Genomic DNA, 19,201 nt, shown 5'->3' with positions numbered 1-19,201 from the left:
GGAACAAACCTGACTGTGGGTTGACTGCTTTTTTAGCATTTCAGTGGTGTCCTTGAAAAAAAAAAAACCACAAGGTAAAAAAAAGATACTCTTGATATACTAACATCAGAATAACTCTCATGTCTCTGCTGACATTTTTTTAAAAGTTTTTCCATACAAGCAGGGGCATATGAAACCAATTCCAATTCCTTCCTTCCTAATTTTACACTACATTTTTTTCCCCCCATGAAGTATATATAAAAATCATTCTCCCAACTCAAACAGAGATATGTCACAAAAGTTAAAAATTAGAATTAACATCTGTAAACTCCAGGTCTCAAAAGTACTGTTTAATTTCAGCAACAATCATATCAGGCATTCTGGAACACCCACAAGCAGGAGATGCAGTTTATTAATATTCCACAGAACTGGCTATACATAAGTAGCACACATTGCCCAAGAAGCAAGTGAGTCCTTCCCCTTCATATTGGAACCTGCCTTAAGCTTTCTCTGAGGAAAACAAATCTGGACCATATATGGTATTCACTACTGCACACTGATACCAGAACTCTGTATTGATCACTGTAATTTCTTTAAGTTATAATGCAAGCTTACATTCCCCTCTAGGCATATCTCTAAGGGAACAGAGCCAGTGGTAATGACGTTTTCCAAAGAAATGCCAACTGACGCCAAAATGACACTAAGTCACTGCAGGCTGCCAAACTCAACTGAAAGGTCAATTCTGCAAAAGATGCTCCATTTCATTCATAGTCTAAAAGGCTAGAAAAAAATGGTCAACACAAACACTATCAAAAAGGCAAATGAAAATTATATTTTGATGGCTTCATGTTTGAATTGGTATAGATGCACCTCAATAGGAACTGCTTTAAATCTAGGCTCAGGTAACAGGCACAACAGACATTGTAAACATCCACTAATAAAACTAAAGAAACAGTGACATGGGGGCTGTTCTACTAAGTTCTGAAACTTCAGCTGGAAATGTAAATTATATCACTACATTGTTTCAGTCTTCTGTCAATGTACCTAACTGGAGAGAAAAATACTATGACTCCTTAAAACTGAAGAAACAGAGCACCAGAAACCTCAGGGCCCCCAGACAAAGTGAATGAAACTGAAGTCACGACTGAAAGTTTGTATCAATAACTTAGAAGTTAACTGATTTTTTCACCAGCCCCAGAAAACACAAGGTTTGATTTCCCACTGTCTTTTGTTGTTCAGACATACAACCCCTGCCAGCTGTGACACTGATTCTCCAAAGGTCTCTCCATCATCCCCACACATTTGGATGTACCCCAGCCTTTCCTATATCCCATCCACAATATAAGCAACTACAGACAGGGCTGTGCCAGATCCACCTTTCTCAGGCTGATCAGGCAAGAAAAAAAAAAAACAAAAAAACAAAAAAACAAAAAAAAAAAAACCAAAAAAAAAAAAAAAAAAAACAAAAAAAAAACTCCTTCTACTTATCCTGAAATAAATTATGAACACAGAATATTCAGAGTTGTAGTTAAAATTAAAAGGAAAGCAGTACTAAAATAATTAATTTTCAACCAAAAGACCACTGTGATATTTACTTTAAGCCTACGAAAACTCATAAATTTCATACAGTAATTCCTACATCACAGTATATAGCACAAATACATAAATATATACTTCTGTAATTACATCTGAAATTAAACAGCCTTAATCTTTCTTTATTTTGTTATCATTTAATAAATTTTGATCTGGCAGTGACACAGGCCACAGCATTGCTAGACAGAATACCAGGGCTGAGGAATTTATATTCATTCTGTCTATTTCAATTACTACTGAGTTTTTCTTTGGGGGAAGAACAAGAGAAATGTACTTCTTATGCCATGGTCATCATATTTTCCAGCAATCTCAATCTATTTCCATTCATTTTCTGGTATTTACTTTGCAAAAAAAAAAAAAAAAAAAAAAAAAAAAAAAACTTCATAAAGAGGAAACTCAACTTTTGGCTCTAATTTTGCTTGCAATTCTGTGTAACAAGTTTTCACATCCCTAGGGATTTCCATCATTGCCAGTAGAACAGTCTACATATATATTTTTATATAGAAGTATATGCATCAGCAGAGATCAAATTACCTTTAATTACCACCTAATTGTAATCATATCAACACATATGGAGCAAGGATACAGCCCAAGCATCTTTAGAGTAACTTAAGACATGTAACTAATTTAGAAAGTGACAAAATATAATTTTCTCACAGGAATCATCAGATTTTTGTTTTCATACTTTCCAAGGGTTTTTTAATGCAGTCTCTACAGCTACAGTCCTGCAATGAGCTCAGTGCAGGTCAAGATCTGCCTTTATTCAAAGTGCTAACAATTTCACAGCACAGGCAAAATCATGCACCCTAATAAATTTCCTCACAGGAGCAATGCCTAATACTGTGATCAAAACTGTCCACAATAGGAGATGATAAATACAAACTACCTAATTTGAGGGAAGAAATACATGTCTCTAAGTGCTATTCACTAGAAATTGTCTTTATTATCTTGAACAACCCAGAGATCGCCTCGTGCAGAAGAAACAGACCTGATTTAAACCTCACATGAGACTCATATTCAACTTATTTAAATAACAGGTTATACACGAGTCACAAAATAATGACTTGCATTTTTCAACAGCTATGCACAAAACAACCTGAGCACCAACCAGCAGGGACCTCAGAGTCATCCTCTGACTGTACAGAAAATAAAAGCCCAGTGTCCACTTCTGATCCCAGCTCACAAAAAACAAATTACCCCAGTCACTACCATGTGGAATTTAACAAATTTTTAATTATCTTTATGAGAGAATGTTTTAAATTATGGACAAAATGCAATGGATGCTTCAATGTTCACCACTGATTCTATAAAAACGTTGTCTTTAGTGCTTTCAAAGGGAAAATTTATATCCCTATGAGCAATTAAATTAGTAACAGAGGGTCAACACTGGCATCTATTGTCATTGCAACAGTCATAAACACAATAAGCATTGCAGCAGACTCCCAAACCACTTCCTCTCTCTTCTTGGAGCACATTTTAATTGCATAAATTCAATACTTATGCATCAATTTATTTTGAATGCTAATCTCTTGAAAATCAGAGCTACTACTACAAAAACTGCATTTGATGAAAAAGTAATTTGCATAAAAAAATGCCAAAAGGCACATATGAAATGCTATTTCATATACCAAAACAAAATTACAAAGCCTCTTCAAATGAATTGCATCCATTATCTATATAAAACCAGACTATAATAGGACCATTTTTCTCTGTAGCAAAAGGCACTTAAATTGCAGCATAACTTTCATTTAAGAAGTTTAATACATTTTCAGTATTATCTCATATATTGGCTTTGAACTGACCAATTAAGCACTAAAATTTTTCTCATTTTTTTTATTATAACTGGCAACAAAACCAAGTGCAAAAAGGAACTATATTAATATAGTCTTTGGAAAACTTTTTTTTACATTTTCACTTTTACCAATTAAAATATGGAAAAATATTTAGCCTCTATGTCTGTTATCTTGTATCTCCTTTATTTTCACCATTCATGGCTTCTGCCTAAATTTTACCTTTTCCTTATAACTTCAGTTTCAAAAACTGAGGTAGAAAAATGGAATTGGTTTTCACAAGCAGAATGGAGAATCCATTCCAATACAAGTGAATAAAAGCATGAGACTGATGTGACACACAGTAACATTTTAACATCCTTTTCCAGCAACTTCTAGTCATTAAGCAATCCACAAATATTTTTTTGTTCTTTTTTGTTCTGAACATAACAAACTTGGAATTGTTTTGAAAATCCACTTACACCTTTTAAAGCCCTTTGAAATCCTTAATGACTTTGCTGTAGAGAAGACTTTTCTCCTGAGTGCCCTACTTCTGCTCTCCCATATCCCAATCTCTATTGCCCAAAGATTTCCAGTCTCAGACACCTGTATAGCTCTATACACCCTGTAGCCATGAGAAGCTTCAGTGATGTGCTGATCATCTCCCCTACAAAGCAAGGGCTTGGATGTCATAAAGCCTTTTGATGTTGCAGAAATGTCCAAACCTGAAAGTCTGTTACTTCAAAGTTCTCTTGGTGGACTGGAAAACTCCAGTTTTATGCTGGAGGCAGATTTTTACCTACATGAAAAGGCAGAAGGCCCCTAGAAAATTCTTATGGATTCACAGCCCTTACAAGCAGGATCCACTTTTAGCCTACATATAGACCAATAAGAAAAGGACCAAACCATATTTCAGGAGAATTTGATGAATACTCTTAAGTAAAGAGACACCTTTCTTTCAGCATTAATTTTGTGCACAGTGATGTATCAAATCTTTGGCACACCTTGAACCAAAATTATCAAGGCACTAACTTAAAACAATTTCTTAAGACACGGGAATCAAGGATGGACATCAAGGGTGGATATGCCTAAATACTCTGATATGCTTCTTGGCAGCATCTTACAGGAAGTAACTAGATCACCTTCTTCAACCTCACCTTTCATGAAGTTTTCTCCAGATATACAGAAATTGTATTAGTTTAAACTCATGTAAAATCTAATTTAATTAGATCAGCTAAACATTTTGCAGGGGATTGGATCTTAAATAACTTCCAGCACTATAAGAAGTACTTTTACTACCCACCTCCATTAACTTCCTACCTCCTCATAGACATTAAACATATGAGTCAAGATTCACAATTCTCTTCAACCAATTATTCAAAACTTCATTGTCACTTAGAGAATCCTGTCCTCTCCTAGTCTTCCCACACAACTCATAAGTGTTAACTTCAGCACAGAAGGGTAGAACATCCCTGGCACTGTCACAGCAGACAGCAGTAGCATCTGTTTAAACAGAAACATCATCTAAGATCACCCCAAGACAAAAGTCACATCACAGCCTGAAATGCATCCTTATGGTCAGCCATCAATCCTGTATATATAATCAACCCTGAAGAACAGTAAATGTTCCACTTCTATAAATTTCGTTCTTTGCCACCCATAACTCCTGGGAAGCATAGGTAAGTCTGTCTCGAATCTACCTGCTCCATAACATCTTGACCAATTTTCTTACCATGAATACACAAATTGCTGTAAAATACAAAATTTTGCCAATAGAAATATAACCATTACTTAACCTTATAAGTTCATATGAATAGGAACATTTTCTGACAATCCTCATGGCTAGTCAATCATCTATGATTAATCATGGCTAAATACCTTTGCTCTTAAAAACATACCCTTTAATTCAAACGTAAGTTCCTCTTCCAGACAGTAGATCTCAGTTTTGCTTTTTTCAACACACAGTTTCTTTCTCCAAGCAAACATCCTCTCTTCACAAGATCTTTCAAAACCATGAAATTGTTTCAATATTTTATTCAACAACAAAAAAAAAAACTATTAGCCTAAGGACTAAAATATTGCCTTAGATCAATCCTTTACAATTTCTCCAAACCTTCTCTACTTTGTTGAGCTTTTGAAATTCATCCATCAGAACTGAAACTGCTGCTTCTGCAGAGGAATATTAATACTAATAGACAAACAATGACATCTATAGGTTCACACCTGTAAGGAATGTGGAACTCTTCTGGTCCCTGCATAAGCAGCTGATACCCACCCTGTGTCTCATTTACTATTTTCTCTACTGAAGTAGTTCTATCCAAGCTCACACTCAAGCATCATATTGTTAGGTTTCCTACTTGTTTGTTGAGAAAAATTGATAGTTCTTTGAACTTAAATGCTAAAATACTAAAAAGTGTATTAAAAAGCAGAAGTAACAGTGAATGGGAAAAGAAAGACTTACTTCACAGTAATCTGTCTGCCTCCTTATATAAGAAAGATAAAACAATAAAAATATATAATAATATATCGTAGAAATATTAAGATTATTTAAATCTGTTTATTTGCCATTTCTTTGCTTTGTTTATTATTTATCTTAGAGAAGATGAACAGAAAGGCAATATTCATTTATCTATGGAGTCATGCCTGTTATAAGGGAACAATCTCAGGACAAAGGAAAATTACCCAGGACCTAAAGAAACAATAATGAATTTCAGGTATTTATATTCTCAAAGTAATTCTGCAATGTTTACCACTCCTTACAGAAGAATATAAACTACAAGCAGCATATTATAATCAAATGCATTCATTCCATGAATGCTGTTTAATAAAAAGTAGTAATTTTCTATTTCACAATACAAAGCAAACAAATTCCAGTTCAGTTGTTCAGTGTTCAGAACACAATGTCTGTGAGCATGTTACAAGTCAATCACAAAGTCAAAAGGAAACTGATCTAAGGGCAAAAAAATAGATTTGCCAATGACAGTAAGGCCAGAAACAGTGATTATTCTGAACAGGAGTTTAGCTTTTTTATCAGTTGCTCCATTTCTACTGGGTTATTTGAGAATGTCAAAAGAAACAGTACTTGGACATCACGGACAGTACTGTCCTGTGCAAACCCTTCATATGTCACTTAACTTTTACACTGACAATTCTTTATGTGCTGGCAGTCCAACTGCAGCAGATGTAGGAAGACCTTATAAATAGCATCTATTTCTCCTGTTCTCTCTTATCCTGCAGTCAGCAGAGATTACAAACCAATGAAGCATAGGCAAAGGCAAGAGTACGCTGGACAGCTAAAAGACAAGATGCTCTAAGAAAACAATTACAATCCCTCCTATTTACAAAAGGATCATGGGGACAGCATTCGTTTTCTTCTTAGTAACTGCTTACAGTGCTGTGTTTTCGATTCAGTGTGAGAATAATGTTGCTAACACACTGATGTTTTGGTTCCTGCTAAGTAGTACCACCATAAGTCAAGGGTTTTTCAATGTCTCATGCCCTGGCAGCAAGAAGGAGACAAAAACCTGGGAGGGAATGCAGCAGGGACAGGTGGGACAGCTGACCCAAACTGGCCAAAGGGATATTCTACACCATAGAACATCTTTGTTCAGTGTATAAATTGAGAGAAATTGGCTGGGAGGGAGTGATTGCTGATCAGCTGGGTATGAGTCAGCAGGTGGTAAGCAACTATTGAGCATCACTCATTCTTCTTAGCATTTATTTCTCTCTATTAATTTCCTTTTGATTATTATTGCTGTTGTTGTTGTGTTGTTGTTTTGTTGTTGCTGCTGCTACTATTATTATTATCTGTGTTTGGTTTATTATTTACTCTGTTTTAAGTACTAAACTGTTCTTATATCAACCCTTAAGTTTTACTTTATTCCTGATTCTGATTTTCCTTCCTATTCCACTGGTGAGGGCTCCAGGGAGTGAGTGGCTACACAGCAGTGAGTCATGAACTAGAGTTAAAAAGAGTAATAATGAGAGAGGAGTAAGTTTGACTTCCTATGTGCAAGCCACCATGAGCACCAACAGAGAAGACATATATAAAAATCTTGAAAGGTATCAAGAAAACCCAACAAAATCACTGTAGAAATGAGACTGAATACCATGATGATGGTATTCTCGCCTTCAGCAGTTATAAGTCTCTCTTTCTCATACAAATATTCACTTTGTCTGCAGTTTCCTTGCATCTCTCTGCATAGCATAAGAAGGCATTTTGTACTCCAAAGCCCTTCATTGAATTCAGGTACATTAAAAAATTTCAGTCTCAGGATAGTAAGAAGTCTGGCACAGAGTAAAATACAGCCATACTGCAAAAAAGGTGAAAAGATCCCAGTTTTACTGCTATCTCTCCCTTGTGCAAATATCTCTATGCAATATTAAAACAATTTCTTTCTCACATATGAATGAATAGCTGTCACTCCAACAGCTGAACATTATTTTACAATTCCCAGGATCATTTCTGTTGGCCTCCCTTGAACTCTATTGATCTGTTTCAAATCCACCTTACCATGGGGACAGCATACTCTGGTATCAGCCCTGATTCTGTACAGCCTCTGCTGAGGGTATCATGCTACCTCCTCCCAGTGGTGTCCTCACAGAACCTCCAAGGACATCACCTTACCTGCCCCAGTGCTACCCTGACAGAAACAACCAGAATGACTCCGACATTTCTCTGGCTTTCAAATCCAGCTCTCATCCTGTGATAAGTATCATTTGACTTTCAGGCTCACAAGCTTATTTTTTTACATCTGACTATTAAAAATAAGTATTTTCAGACTTTGAACATTTAACCCACAATCTGAAATCACTCCATAAGGGTATTTGTTGAAAGATCACCATGTTTCCTTTTACCTCTGGGATTAACTTTGTATGTATAATTTCCTAGCAAATATCTTGTCCACTAGAACACCTACAAAATTAGTTCAAGTCTTTAATCAAGGACTAGCCACTGGGAAAACTGCTAAAAGCATTCCCATTTGAGATCCCTTTTGATAACAGCTACACCTTGAAATCTGCCAGTTAGCCATCTGCCATATGCCTCACTGACCACAAACCCTCCTTAAACAGTATTGTGGTCCAGCTTCAGAGATCTCAAGGAAGTGGGATGGACACATCTTTCTGCTACTTTCCATAAATACTGTAACTTTTTATATGTTGTTGTAACTTTAGAAAGCCTAAATCCCAAATGTGAAACAAGAGCTTACTTATTTCATATATAAATTCAACATGTAAAAACACTTCAAAAAATTGGAAAGGATTGGATTGGAAACCACACTCCGTTGACTTGAAATAAGAATGTTGGCAGAAGTTATAAAAAACTAAAAATGACATTTTAAAATTATCCTTTATTTTAAAGGCTTTATTATTTTTAACTCTGTCAGCCATTTATAATGGACTTTTTCCACCTTTTTGTATCCTTTGTATTTAGCTAGTAACTTATATTCAGCATCAATTTCTTTCCAACTATTATATAAATGTTTTAAATTTTATATTTTTATAAAATATTTTATATAAATGTTTCATCACTGCTTCTATATAAAGATAGAATTTAAGAGTCTCTAGTACTGGCTTAGACCAATGGTCCATCTGGCCTAATGTTCTTTATCCAAGAATGGCCACAAGCACTAGCTGGAAGCAGTATGGACAGGGTAAATATATGTGATATTTCCCCTACATACACATTCCTTGACTCCAATTGTTTTCAGTCTGGTGTACTTCCTGAACCTGGTGTGGGTTTTTCTCATTCTGCAGCAATTTCTTCTCGGGGCTGCCTTATCCTTGAACTAATCTATATTTTTTTGCACTCATATTATAGCACAAAAAAAATGCCATTTAATACTTTCCACAAGGAAGCATCTCTTTCTGCTTGGTTTGTTTGTCTTCTGATGAGCTTCATTTATTACTTCCTAGTTCTTGCATGAGAAGACAGAGAAAGCAGTCACTCCCTGACTTAAACTCCCTATGATAATTGTGTAGAGCTTTCCACAACATCTTTCTGAATGCTTAAACCCCTTTTGTCTAGGCTGAAGACTCCTGCACCAGAACTCATTCATTCCTCCAATTGAATTTAATCATCCTCAGTAATTTTCCAGAACTTTTTTCCATTTGAACATACCGGAACCAAAAACATTATTCAAAGTCTGTGTGAAAAAGGGACTGCCATAGATGTATATCAAGGTTTCTTTTCTTTCATTTTCCATTGTTTTCCTATTTATTCCTAATGAATATGGTTTTTTGACTGTTACCAAGCAGAGCTTTTGTCTTCAGAAAAGTAGCTTATGAGAGGGAAAGGTCAGTGCAGAGGTCATTATTTTATAGATATAAGTTATACATACATATTTATCTGAACTTACAATCACATTTTCACTTATCTTAAATTTTTTGTTGTTGTTGTCACTCACATTCTATTCTTGCCCTACATTGAATAACTTACCACAAAATTGTGTCATTCTTTGCTTATCTCCTTTATCAGGTCCTTCATGACTATCACTTCTGAAGCAAGACTGATTCTGTTTTGTGTCATGTTGCATTTCACTGCAATTTGGTTACAGTTGTGCTATATTTAAGTTAATTGCTTTAAGGTTAGCAAATAGGGCCTTTTAATAGTCCAAATAAACACTCTATTGCCTGGAGTCATGGTCTGCTCAAACATACGTACTTCAATCAGATCACAGCCATAATAACTGCCCATTTTTAAATTGCCAGTTAATTTGTCTCATCTATCAGAATAAAAATTGATATCAAGTCTCCCATAGAAACTAAGGGACTTGTTTCATAAGTTGCCACCTGTTAAATTGTCCTCAGAGAGGTCGAAGCTTCCAAACTGTTATATAGCTTTCAATTATCCAAAAGGGTTCTCAATAAACATTTAATTCTTAACACTATTTCTTAGTATTCAATTTTTTAGTATTGGCTATAAAAAATTTAGCAGCAAAAAGCTATTCTGGCAAGCTCTTTAACAATAACACTTTGGAAAATGTAAGTTAGTTTACACCTCTTTCATCAAGGACAAGCCTACCTTGAATGATCTCATTTCCTTTAAGAAGGAAACAGAGTAAAAGTGCCAGAAGGAAGCTGGCAGATACTTACTGTAGTATACTGATGAATGATACTTCGTTCATGCATTCTTTCTGCACAGCCTTACATCCAGTTTAATGACCTGAACAGCTTAAAACAGATATTTCTCTGTGCAGATGTTGATGTGAGGGTCTAAAATAGACAAAAATGGACAGCAGCACTGCTTTTTTAAAATGCACCACAGATTTATTTCACTACTCAGAGAGAACTCACACTATCAATGTTTCTATTCTTAACATGTTTTCAAAGTTTACGTGCAGAAATCTCCTCTCAGTTCTGCAAAGCGAAATTTTTCCATTATATTTTGCTCTTCATATATGTAACCCCTGTTTGTATATTTCAGTATTAAAAAGCCTTGGGAAAATTATATTATGATTTAGGGGTTTTAAATTGTCTTCTCAAGACAGCACAGCTTGTCACCACATTGACTTTTAGCACTTTTATCAACAGAATTCTTTTTTTTTTATTTTATTAAGGCTACTTTTTAATGCTGTCAAGCAGGTTCCCACAAAGCAATGGAGCTGGGAAGTCTCATCATCACTATTATTATAATTTCCATAACAGAATTACAGCAAAATATACTGAATTAAGATATACTGGATTAAGCCAAAAAAACAAAGTCCAGGAAAGGATAAAAATAAAATATTAATACAAATGTAATAAATTTTAAAATAATATTTTTTAAAGAGTGTTTAAAATTACTTGATTTCCTTTGTTCTAAATTTAAAAGTATTTTTAACCAACTTGTCAAAGCTCAAGATGTACGAGGGGGAAGTGCAGAAAGTATCTGTGTAGGAAAGCACGGACAAAGCAGAGATGTTAGCAAAACCCTGTACAAGAACAAGACCAGGATACCAAAAAGAAATTTAGTTTGAAAGACAAAGGAGTCTTTATAGACCATTTCGATATGCAATGACTCTTTCCACTACTAGATATAAAACTAAATGTAACAAAAAACACGCATAACGAAAAAGGAAAAGGAAATAAGGAAAAAAAGACAGATTATTGCTAGCCATGTGACAGCAGGCTTCTTTTAAAAGAACTATCATTAAACAAAAGGGAAAAGGGCAAAATTTTTTAATGAGCTACTCACTTGTGAAGGGAGCACATTAAACAGATTAGAATTTAAGAAATGCTGACTGTCTATGGAGACAAGGTTTATCAAGGTCAACTGTTGATAAGAAAGACTAAATAGCTTTTAGTACTTTATTATTTTAGTAAATAGTGTTGTTATCAAAGAATATAAAAAGCATACTTGAAAATTCCTCTTAATACAGAGCAAAGCATTACTTTATTCACCTCCAGAGTTCAGGGTCCACTGTTTTCATTCAGAAAGCTATTAGCTACAGGGAACTGCAAATTGCCAAGGTCATTTGGAGCAATAATTCTAACACAAACAAACTTTGTTTGGCAATTAAAAATATGTCTGCTCCTAGACAAGTGGGGGTTGCATGACTGCATTTGAATAAATAAGCCATGCTTTCTATTGTCTGGTTTGATACTGCTCTAATGGCATATAAATGCAACAGTCCTTACAAATCAGTGCAAAAATGCTCCTGAAAAATTTAAAAACATAAAAATATTCTAGAGACTTTTAGGGAAATTGTCACAGTTCAGACCTAGAGCACCAAGCACATCCACACAGGCTTAGACTGCTACTAGTCTGCTGAAGCAGAATCCTTACACGGCCCTAAAAAAAGGTTTGTAAAATGAACACAGAAGAGGAAGCAATGTAGATCCAGTGTTGCAGTGAAGAACACGAGACAAAATAAAACCAAAAAGAGTAGCAGGACATCCCCTCACTTTCAAGCTTACAGTTAAAGGATTTCCCTTTATTTAACAATGCACTGGCAAGGCATTTGGAGCTGCTATACAGATCTACCAAGGCATTTGGCTTCCTGTACCCTGATAACTGAATGTCTTTGGAACAGGTACACAGATTAATTGTTCCAGTACACCAGTATGAGAATGTACTTGTGTCTCTACATTTCCTGGCACTTTTGTAATCAAAATAACACACTAATATGAGATTAATCCCATCCCAAGAAACACACTCCACCCCCATGACATGTTACCAGAGTCTGTCAGGAGAATGCCACCAATCACTGCACTGGTAGAGGACACTCCCAGGTTAAAAAGGAAAGCAAGACAGTAAGAGGCACATCAGAATACCTCACTGGCAAAACTGGCCAAAGATTACTAACTCAGATCTCTCCTGGAAGTTACACCTCTTGCCTCCAGAGAAGAAATCACCCTACGACCCCTTCATTCTTTGGACAAAGTTGTGTTGGCAAAAAGAAACTTTGCTGTGAGGACAAACTAGTTGTGACTGTCTAGATTTCTTTTCCTGTACTGGGCATCAGGAGAATGGGAGCTTCAGTTTTTTTGGTGGAGTTGGAAACAGACAAAGGGAAGGAGGAGAAGACTCCAGTCTGTAAAATAGCCAAATACTTGATCTCAGCAGTAAAAGATACATGGGATCTTGAGCTATGGTCCTTCACACATTAAACCTGGAGCCTCTTTGGTTTTCATGTACAAATGCAGCATTTAAAGTTACAGTTGATATTTCAAATTCAAGTGTCTTCCACATATCCATTCTCTTGCTGAATGCACACCAATTTAATTGTATATCCAGTAGGACTGAAGGTGATCAGCATATCACTTTGCTCTGAAATTATAAATTTTCATGCAATTTCCAATATTCTGTATAAAATTGGTGTAACACATTATGTACATAGATGCATAACCCATGTTCAAGTTTCTCAAACAGGGACTCAGATCTGAATTTTGCTTTAGCTCAATGAAACTTCATATTATTTTTTCTGATTTTTCTCTCTTCCTCTCTCTTCTTTCTACTTCTTTCAACTTACAAAAAATAGGTATCCAAAGTGAGACTTTTGCAATGGCAGAGATACATAGGCAACACAGAGAGACAGCAACCTACATGTGAAACAAGTGCTACACACAATCATCTATCACATACTCTGACCACAGAAACAAGGTTGTCCTCACTTCTGTAATGAGTAACTTTGAAAAACTCCACACTGCAGCAAAAGCATTAGCAAATTTCAGTATCTTTCAAATAAAAAGTATCCAGGCTGCAACAGGTCAAGCCCAAGAGCTACATCCACATCTACAGTGAATAAGAAGAACCCCTTTAACAAGGTCTTTAAATTTTACACTGTTTCAGATACATCAAGAAAGGAAATACAATTACCTGAACTTCATAAAAAGATGTATGAAACCAGCAGGCAAGGAATATCTCAAGCCTATCACCATATATAATATGTCACCATATGATCCTTTTATCTAAAAACCATCTTTAATAATCTTTTATCAAGCAATGTAGTGCAAATCCTTGTGATAAAAGTTTTCCATTGTTATTTTCTATATTTACTAAAATTTCCAATATAGCTGCTATTATGCAGATTTCTATGTGTCCAAACATAAAGAACCTAAGAATAACTAAGTACTCTGAAATTATAAATGCCATTTATATGGACTGTTAATAATCTACCAAATAATAACAACCTACCAATAATCTACCAAACTGGATATGGCAGGCACAGAAAAGTAGTATAAAAAAACAAGGTTTATGTATTAAGCTAGAAAATATGTTGAATGATCCAAGAATTACAAATTCAGACAGGTAGATCAGCTCATTGCACAAATAATTTAACAAGCTGTGTTAACAGAATGGTGCTGAAAGATACCAAGAGGAAATACTTTAAGGGTCTGGCTATAGTTAATTTTATTAAGTAATTTTATTAATGCGGTAGGGCTGGAAAAAAGATTCTCTATGTAAAACTAATCAGGTTTGAGGTCTGGAGCAATCAGAGGGAATTTAATATTACTTAATGCAAAAATATACTCTTCAGAGAGTTTCTACTGCAAGTAATATGTTTGACAGTTGGAAAGAGAGGTACTTGCATGTCCAAATTAATCACACAGTAATTGCAGGCCACCAAAATAGCCATGAAGAAAACCAAATATAATCCTGAAATTAATCAGGAAAGGTAGTTTTTAAATCTCACTTATAGTAGCATGAAAAACACTCTCAGCCTCTGTACTTAAAAAGAAAAAAAACTGAGTTCCCATCAGAACAGTCAAGAGTCAAGACTTTGTGGAATAGTGAGATTTTTGCAAAGGCACACGAAAACAACTCACTTGATCAGCTTCACATAACAAAAGTCTGAGAATGACACCTCTCTCAACACAAAACAGAGGCAGAAGTGCCATGCAAACAAAAAGACAATGGTTGCCCTGCCACAAAGAACTATTTTGTGAAAATTGGATGAGGCTTTTTACCTGCAGCAGGTGAAATTAAGGAACTGTCTTCAAAAATAGTAGGCTAAAGCTGTAACTAGATTAATACAGAGTTTGACATGGGTTTTGAGAACTCTTATGGTATGCCTTTCCTAAAGAGAATACTACAGCTGATGACTCAAGACACTACCTCCACTGTTTCCTGTGCTCCCAAGCTACCACTTCCAAAACTTACACACACAAGTAACAAAAACCAGCAGCCATACCATTCAGCTGTTCTACCATTTTCTTTTCCAAAGACCCTCAGCACAGTTACTTCCATTTTATAGAAAAGGAAACAGAACTGAAGTAGTTTGACACAGGCAACAAAGAATGCCATCAGAAAGATCAGTAATAAAGCTATTTCGACTTTCCAAATCCAGTTGTAGTAAGTCAATCGTGTCTAAGAGAACTTGTCTGACAAACAAGAAACACCTCAGGTAACACCTGGATAGACACTTAAGGGCAAAAAAATCTGAAAGCTTTCTAGATCAGGCTTAAAATATGCATGACAAGACTTCTGTGAGCAAATACTGATGACAGCTAAGGTCCTGCCTCAGTGGCTTTTACAATGCAATGTTCTTAAGTGCAGTGAGTAAAAGTGCTCATACAATAGGAAACACTTCCTGAAACCTCTCTCCTCTCTCCAGCCAGTTCTTGAAAACCAGTAAGAAACAGCCTGGAAAAATGGCTCCATTTCTGTGCAGCACATATCTGAGAATAGAAACCAAACCCTGAGCAGAATACTCAGGTGAAAAAAAGCCAGATCCATGGGATACATTCTAACAGCCAGCTTTATTAGTTTAACAGAGAAGGACTGTGTGCCTCAGCTCTCAACCCTCACATTTTATTTAGAGTTATGTCAGAAAAGGTCATGTTGCAAAATATAAACAAATTGCCCACATGGAGCAGATTTCCTAGGATTCCCCAAGTTCCTCATGCTGTTCTGAACCATAAGAATATCTTTTCCGACAGACACAGGCCTACCAGATAATTCCTAAGTCTCTTTTATACCTGTGGGATATACTCAATTCCCAAGTCTCATTTATACATCTGGCATATATTTAAACACTGCCCCAAAAGCAACAGAAACCAGCTAAATTTCTGGCTACCCTCCCCTCCCTCCTGTATCTCACACACACACACAGTGTGCTTATTTTCTGCAGACCCAGACACAAAAAAAACATGGCAAAATTCAGTTCCAACATCAGATAGATGCAGTATGGCATCCCCAAAACTTCAGAGCTGGCATACCAGATGTGATAGCTCTCACAGATATCTCAGTTATCTACTGCCAACATTTTGAGGCTTTATCAATTGCAGCCTGGCTCACTGCTTATGCACCAAGCTTCCCTGTCAGGGGTCTCTGACCAGGCTAATTTTGCAGATGGCAATAACCACCTAATCAATCCATGTCTTTCTAAGTCCTAATGGAGCACCTGCACATCCAGGCATGAATCTTCCTCTTGACATCCACCACAAACATAAATTACAAGTTTAGTGCATGCACCAGACAAGTCTCAGTGACCCCTTGACAGGGCAAAGAGAGGTCATGCAACAATCTGATTTTCAGCGCCCACTATTTCCAGCCTTCCTCTTTCTGAATTTTACAGCTTGGAGTTGCAGTTAGCATCACACTCAGGTCCCAGGGGAACACAACTTCGAAGTGATGTCTCATTTCTAAGCCTGATAATATAAGCAATGTTTCCATTAGAAAGTTCTGCAGTGTAACAGGAGCAGATCTCTAGGATGAAATGGTTCTAAGGACATAAAAAATTTTAAAAGAGGGGGAAGAAGCTATGGCCTTGCTCTACTCTGGTTCAATGGACTGGATACAGGTTGGTGGTTGGAGCACATCATTCAGCTTATGAATCCACTTTATATGCTTCAAGAGGGTCCTTCATTGCCAAGGCAAGTGTGGTACATGATAAGGAGATTCACTTGAAAACCAGTAAAAAATGCTCATGGGGTCAAAGCCATCTTACTCATGACTAATACTTTGTCTTTCTGCCATGCCATGCAAGAACACTTGCATGTAAGTAAGGAATACCCATCACATCTTAGTTACCTTTGCATCCCAGCTACCTCTTCAAAAACTCACTATTCAAGGCTCAGAAATATTTTCTGGTTTGTAACAGAAAGCCTGTGAAGATAATCAGGTGTCATGGATGAAGCCCACCAATATCAGAGAGGGTCTAAGGTCAGGTGCATAATTATTAATCCTTTTTAACTTTGTACATTCAAGCCAGTTATGGCTAACCAAGGACAAAATGGGTTGGTCACAACTTGGTAGGACAGAGCCACAGCTGTGACTAAATATAGCACAAAGCTATTTCTAAGCTCACTGATGGGCTCATTGGTTTCCCTGATGACACCAACATGGCTCTGTCACTGCCCAGTAATACATGCCAAGGCAAGTACATATGGAACAGCTTCCCCTTACTAAGATCATTTCAATTTCCTGCTATCAGCATACCAGAGCCTTACCGACCCTGTCGCTGCATTTGGGTAACAATAGTTAATATTTCCTGATTAATTTAACTTTCACAAGCTTGTCTAATCTTTCTTTTAATGTACTTTATGCTTCTAGTCTTCCCTGGCTCCTATATTAATGAGATCCAAGTTTTTATTATATACCACATATTTGCTTTTAAGTATGGTGCCTGACTGCTACACTTCCTGCTCCTAGTTCTTGCCTTATAAGAAACTGTACATAATCACATCCACTTCTGCACTTATATTCTACCTGCAACTTTATAGACTTTTTCCATTTAATGAGGTTTTTTTTCATACCAAAATCTCAACCCTCATTGTTTCTTCTGCATATTTTTTCCACCAATTATCAATATAGGCTGATCATCTAATCTCCAATCCCACAATAAAGTCAGCTTTCTATAACTTTTGCCATCACCTTCATTGATAATCCTGCTTTATTTTCCATCACCATCAAGCTTTTTTGAGCCTTTCATCCACTTATTTTCTGTTGAAAAGGACCCTGACTGCTAACTCAATTCAAGACAGCATGCCAGCTACCATCTGAGCCAGAAACACACACTGTGCAGAAAGGAACACTAAACAAAAGGCAATGCCAAACAAGTGACCTCATTCCATGCCTGCTACCCTTGCCCTGGTCATGTCTACAGCTTGCTGGCACAGGCAAATAAAATCTTTGGCCCTTTTGTCTTGTTCTCACAACACTGTAGCCAACAGCAGCCCAGCCCACACCACAGTAAGCATCTCTGCTGAGCAGGCAAGAAACCATGAGAGATGAGATTGGGGCGTCTCCACAGATCTTTTGAATCCTTCGCTTTCCATCAGTGGTACCTGAGGGAACAGCAGGAACTGAGTGGCTCCAGCTCTGGAACAAAATGGTAGCCAATCTCACTTAATTTCAAAGGTGACCAAGTGCCTTTGTCCCACTTAATGGTAAGAGGAGGGAGTAGGACCCCTGCTCAGTATTGGCATGCTGAGGCACAGCCTGGAGACATCCAGACCTTGCCCCAGTACATACTCTGGGTCTTGCACAGGCTCCTCATAAGACCTGCAGTCCTCTCTTAAAGACCATCTCTGCTGTGCCAAAACCCACACCAGCCACACTATCCCCCTCAGCTACTTACCCACCCACTATTGTGGAAGCTGGGAACAGCTCTCCTCTTATGCCAAACACTATAAAAATCAGTTAACCTTGGCAACAGAAGGCACATACTCTGGAGTATAGTTTTCCTCATAAGGCTAGAAAAGGGCTAGACTGGCCAAACTGGGTATGGGTTCACTTTACACTGTTCTCCAGTAAAGAAAAAAGGAAGGCATGACCTAGCAGGGAGAAGTTCGGAAAAGACTTGAAGTTCAAAAAAGCCATCTCTGAAATTATATTTTCTTCAAACTAGATTTTCCCAAAGTCCACTAGGGCCTGACATTCAGACCTTCTCTATTTTCTGGTTGTGGCTTTCTTACTTAGTGACATATTCAGCATCTGCCCCTTTACACACTGTCTTTTGTGGGGACTGAACCAGGTCACTATGCACCAACTGAGGAAAGACAGGAGAGAAAGAAACTCAAGGCAGATCTAGGGAGAGGGCAGCGGGGAAGAAACATCCTTCAGTTGTTCATTAAAATAATGTGATTTCTAACAGTGAGATTCTGTTGGTGTGAGACAAAGAGCCTTCCAAAAAATGTATACAAATATCTCTGTAACTGAATAATTATTTAAATAATTACAAGAGCAGAATAATAATTACACAGGCAATATTGCGTCATTTTAATTCACTGCTTGGAGAAGCAAAGTTTTCTTTTCTTGTGTAGGTTGGTTAGATGGTTAAAAAGTTCAGTCATTGGTTATACAGTATTACAGTGCAGCCTAAGAAAAATCACAAAATCACCGAAATTTGTCTTAACTTGCAAAAACAAAACAAAACAAAACAAAAAAAAAAAAAAGTCCCACAGAGGACCAGATATTCCTGTTGTCAAGGTCA

At 36.7% G+C, this 19,201-nt stretch overlaps 1 protein-coding gene across 16 annotated transcripts in view; it reads right to left on the bottom strand.

The window, feature by feature from the left end:
• LOC110470607 (nebulette) overlaps positions 1–19,201 on the bottom strand; it is a 135,223-nt gene that overhangs the window by 107,708 nt on the left and 8,314 nt on the right. For 9 of the 16 annotated variants that reach the window (XM_085565704.1, XM_085565669.1, XM_085565691.1 and 6 more), the window contains one exon: positions 10,437–10,556. The exons of 4 other annotated variants lie outside the window; for them this stretch is intronic. In XM_085565704.1, coding sequence (XP_085421830.1) covers positions 10,437–10,468 — 32 coding nt within the window. In that variant the 5' untranslated portion in view covers positions 10,469–10,556. Of the gene's footprint in view, positions 1–9; positions 52–10,436; positions 10,557–19,201 lie in introns of those variants that run through there. 3 more of the 16 variants (XM_085565733.1, XM_085565727.1, XM_085565720.1) reach the window with 2 other exon arrangements.

Source organism: Lonchura striata, chromosome 2, assembly GCF_050655825.1.
Source record: "Lonchura striata isolate lonStrDom1 chromosome 2, ASM5065582v1, whole genome shotgun sequence".
NCBI classification, from domain to species: domain Eukaryota; kingdom Metazoa; phylum Chordata; class Aves; order Passeriformes; family Estrildidae; genus Lonchura; species Lonchura striata.
The sequence above is the reverse complement of the archived record's forward strand: the minus strand, read 5'-3'. Positions and strand labels throughout refer to the sequence as shown.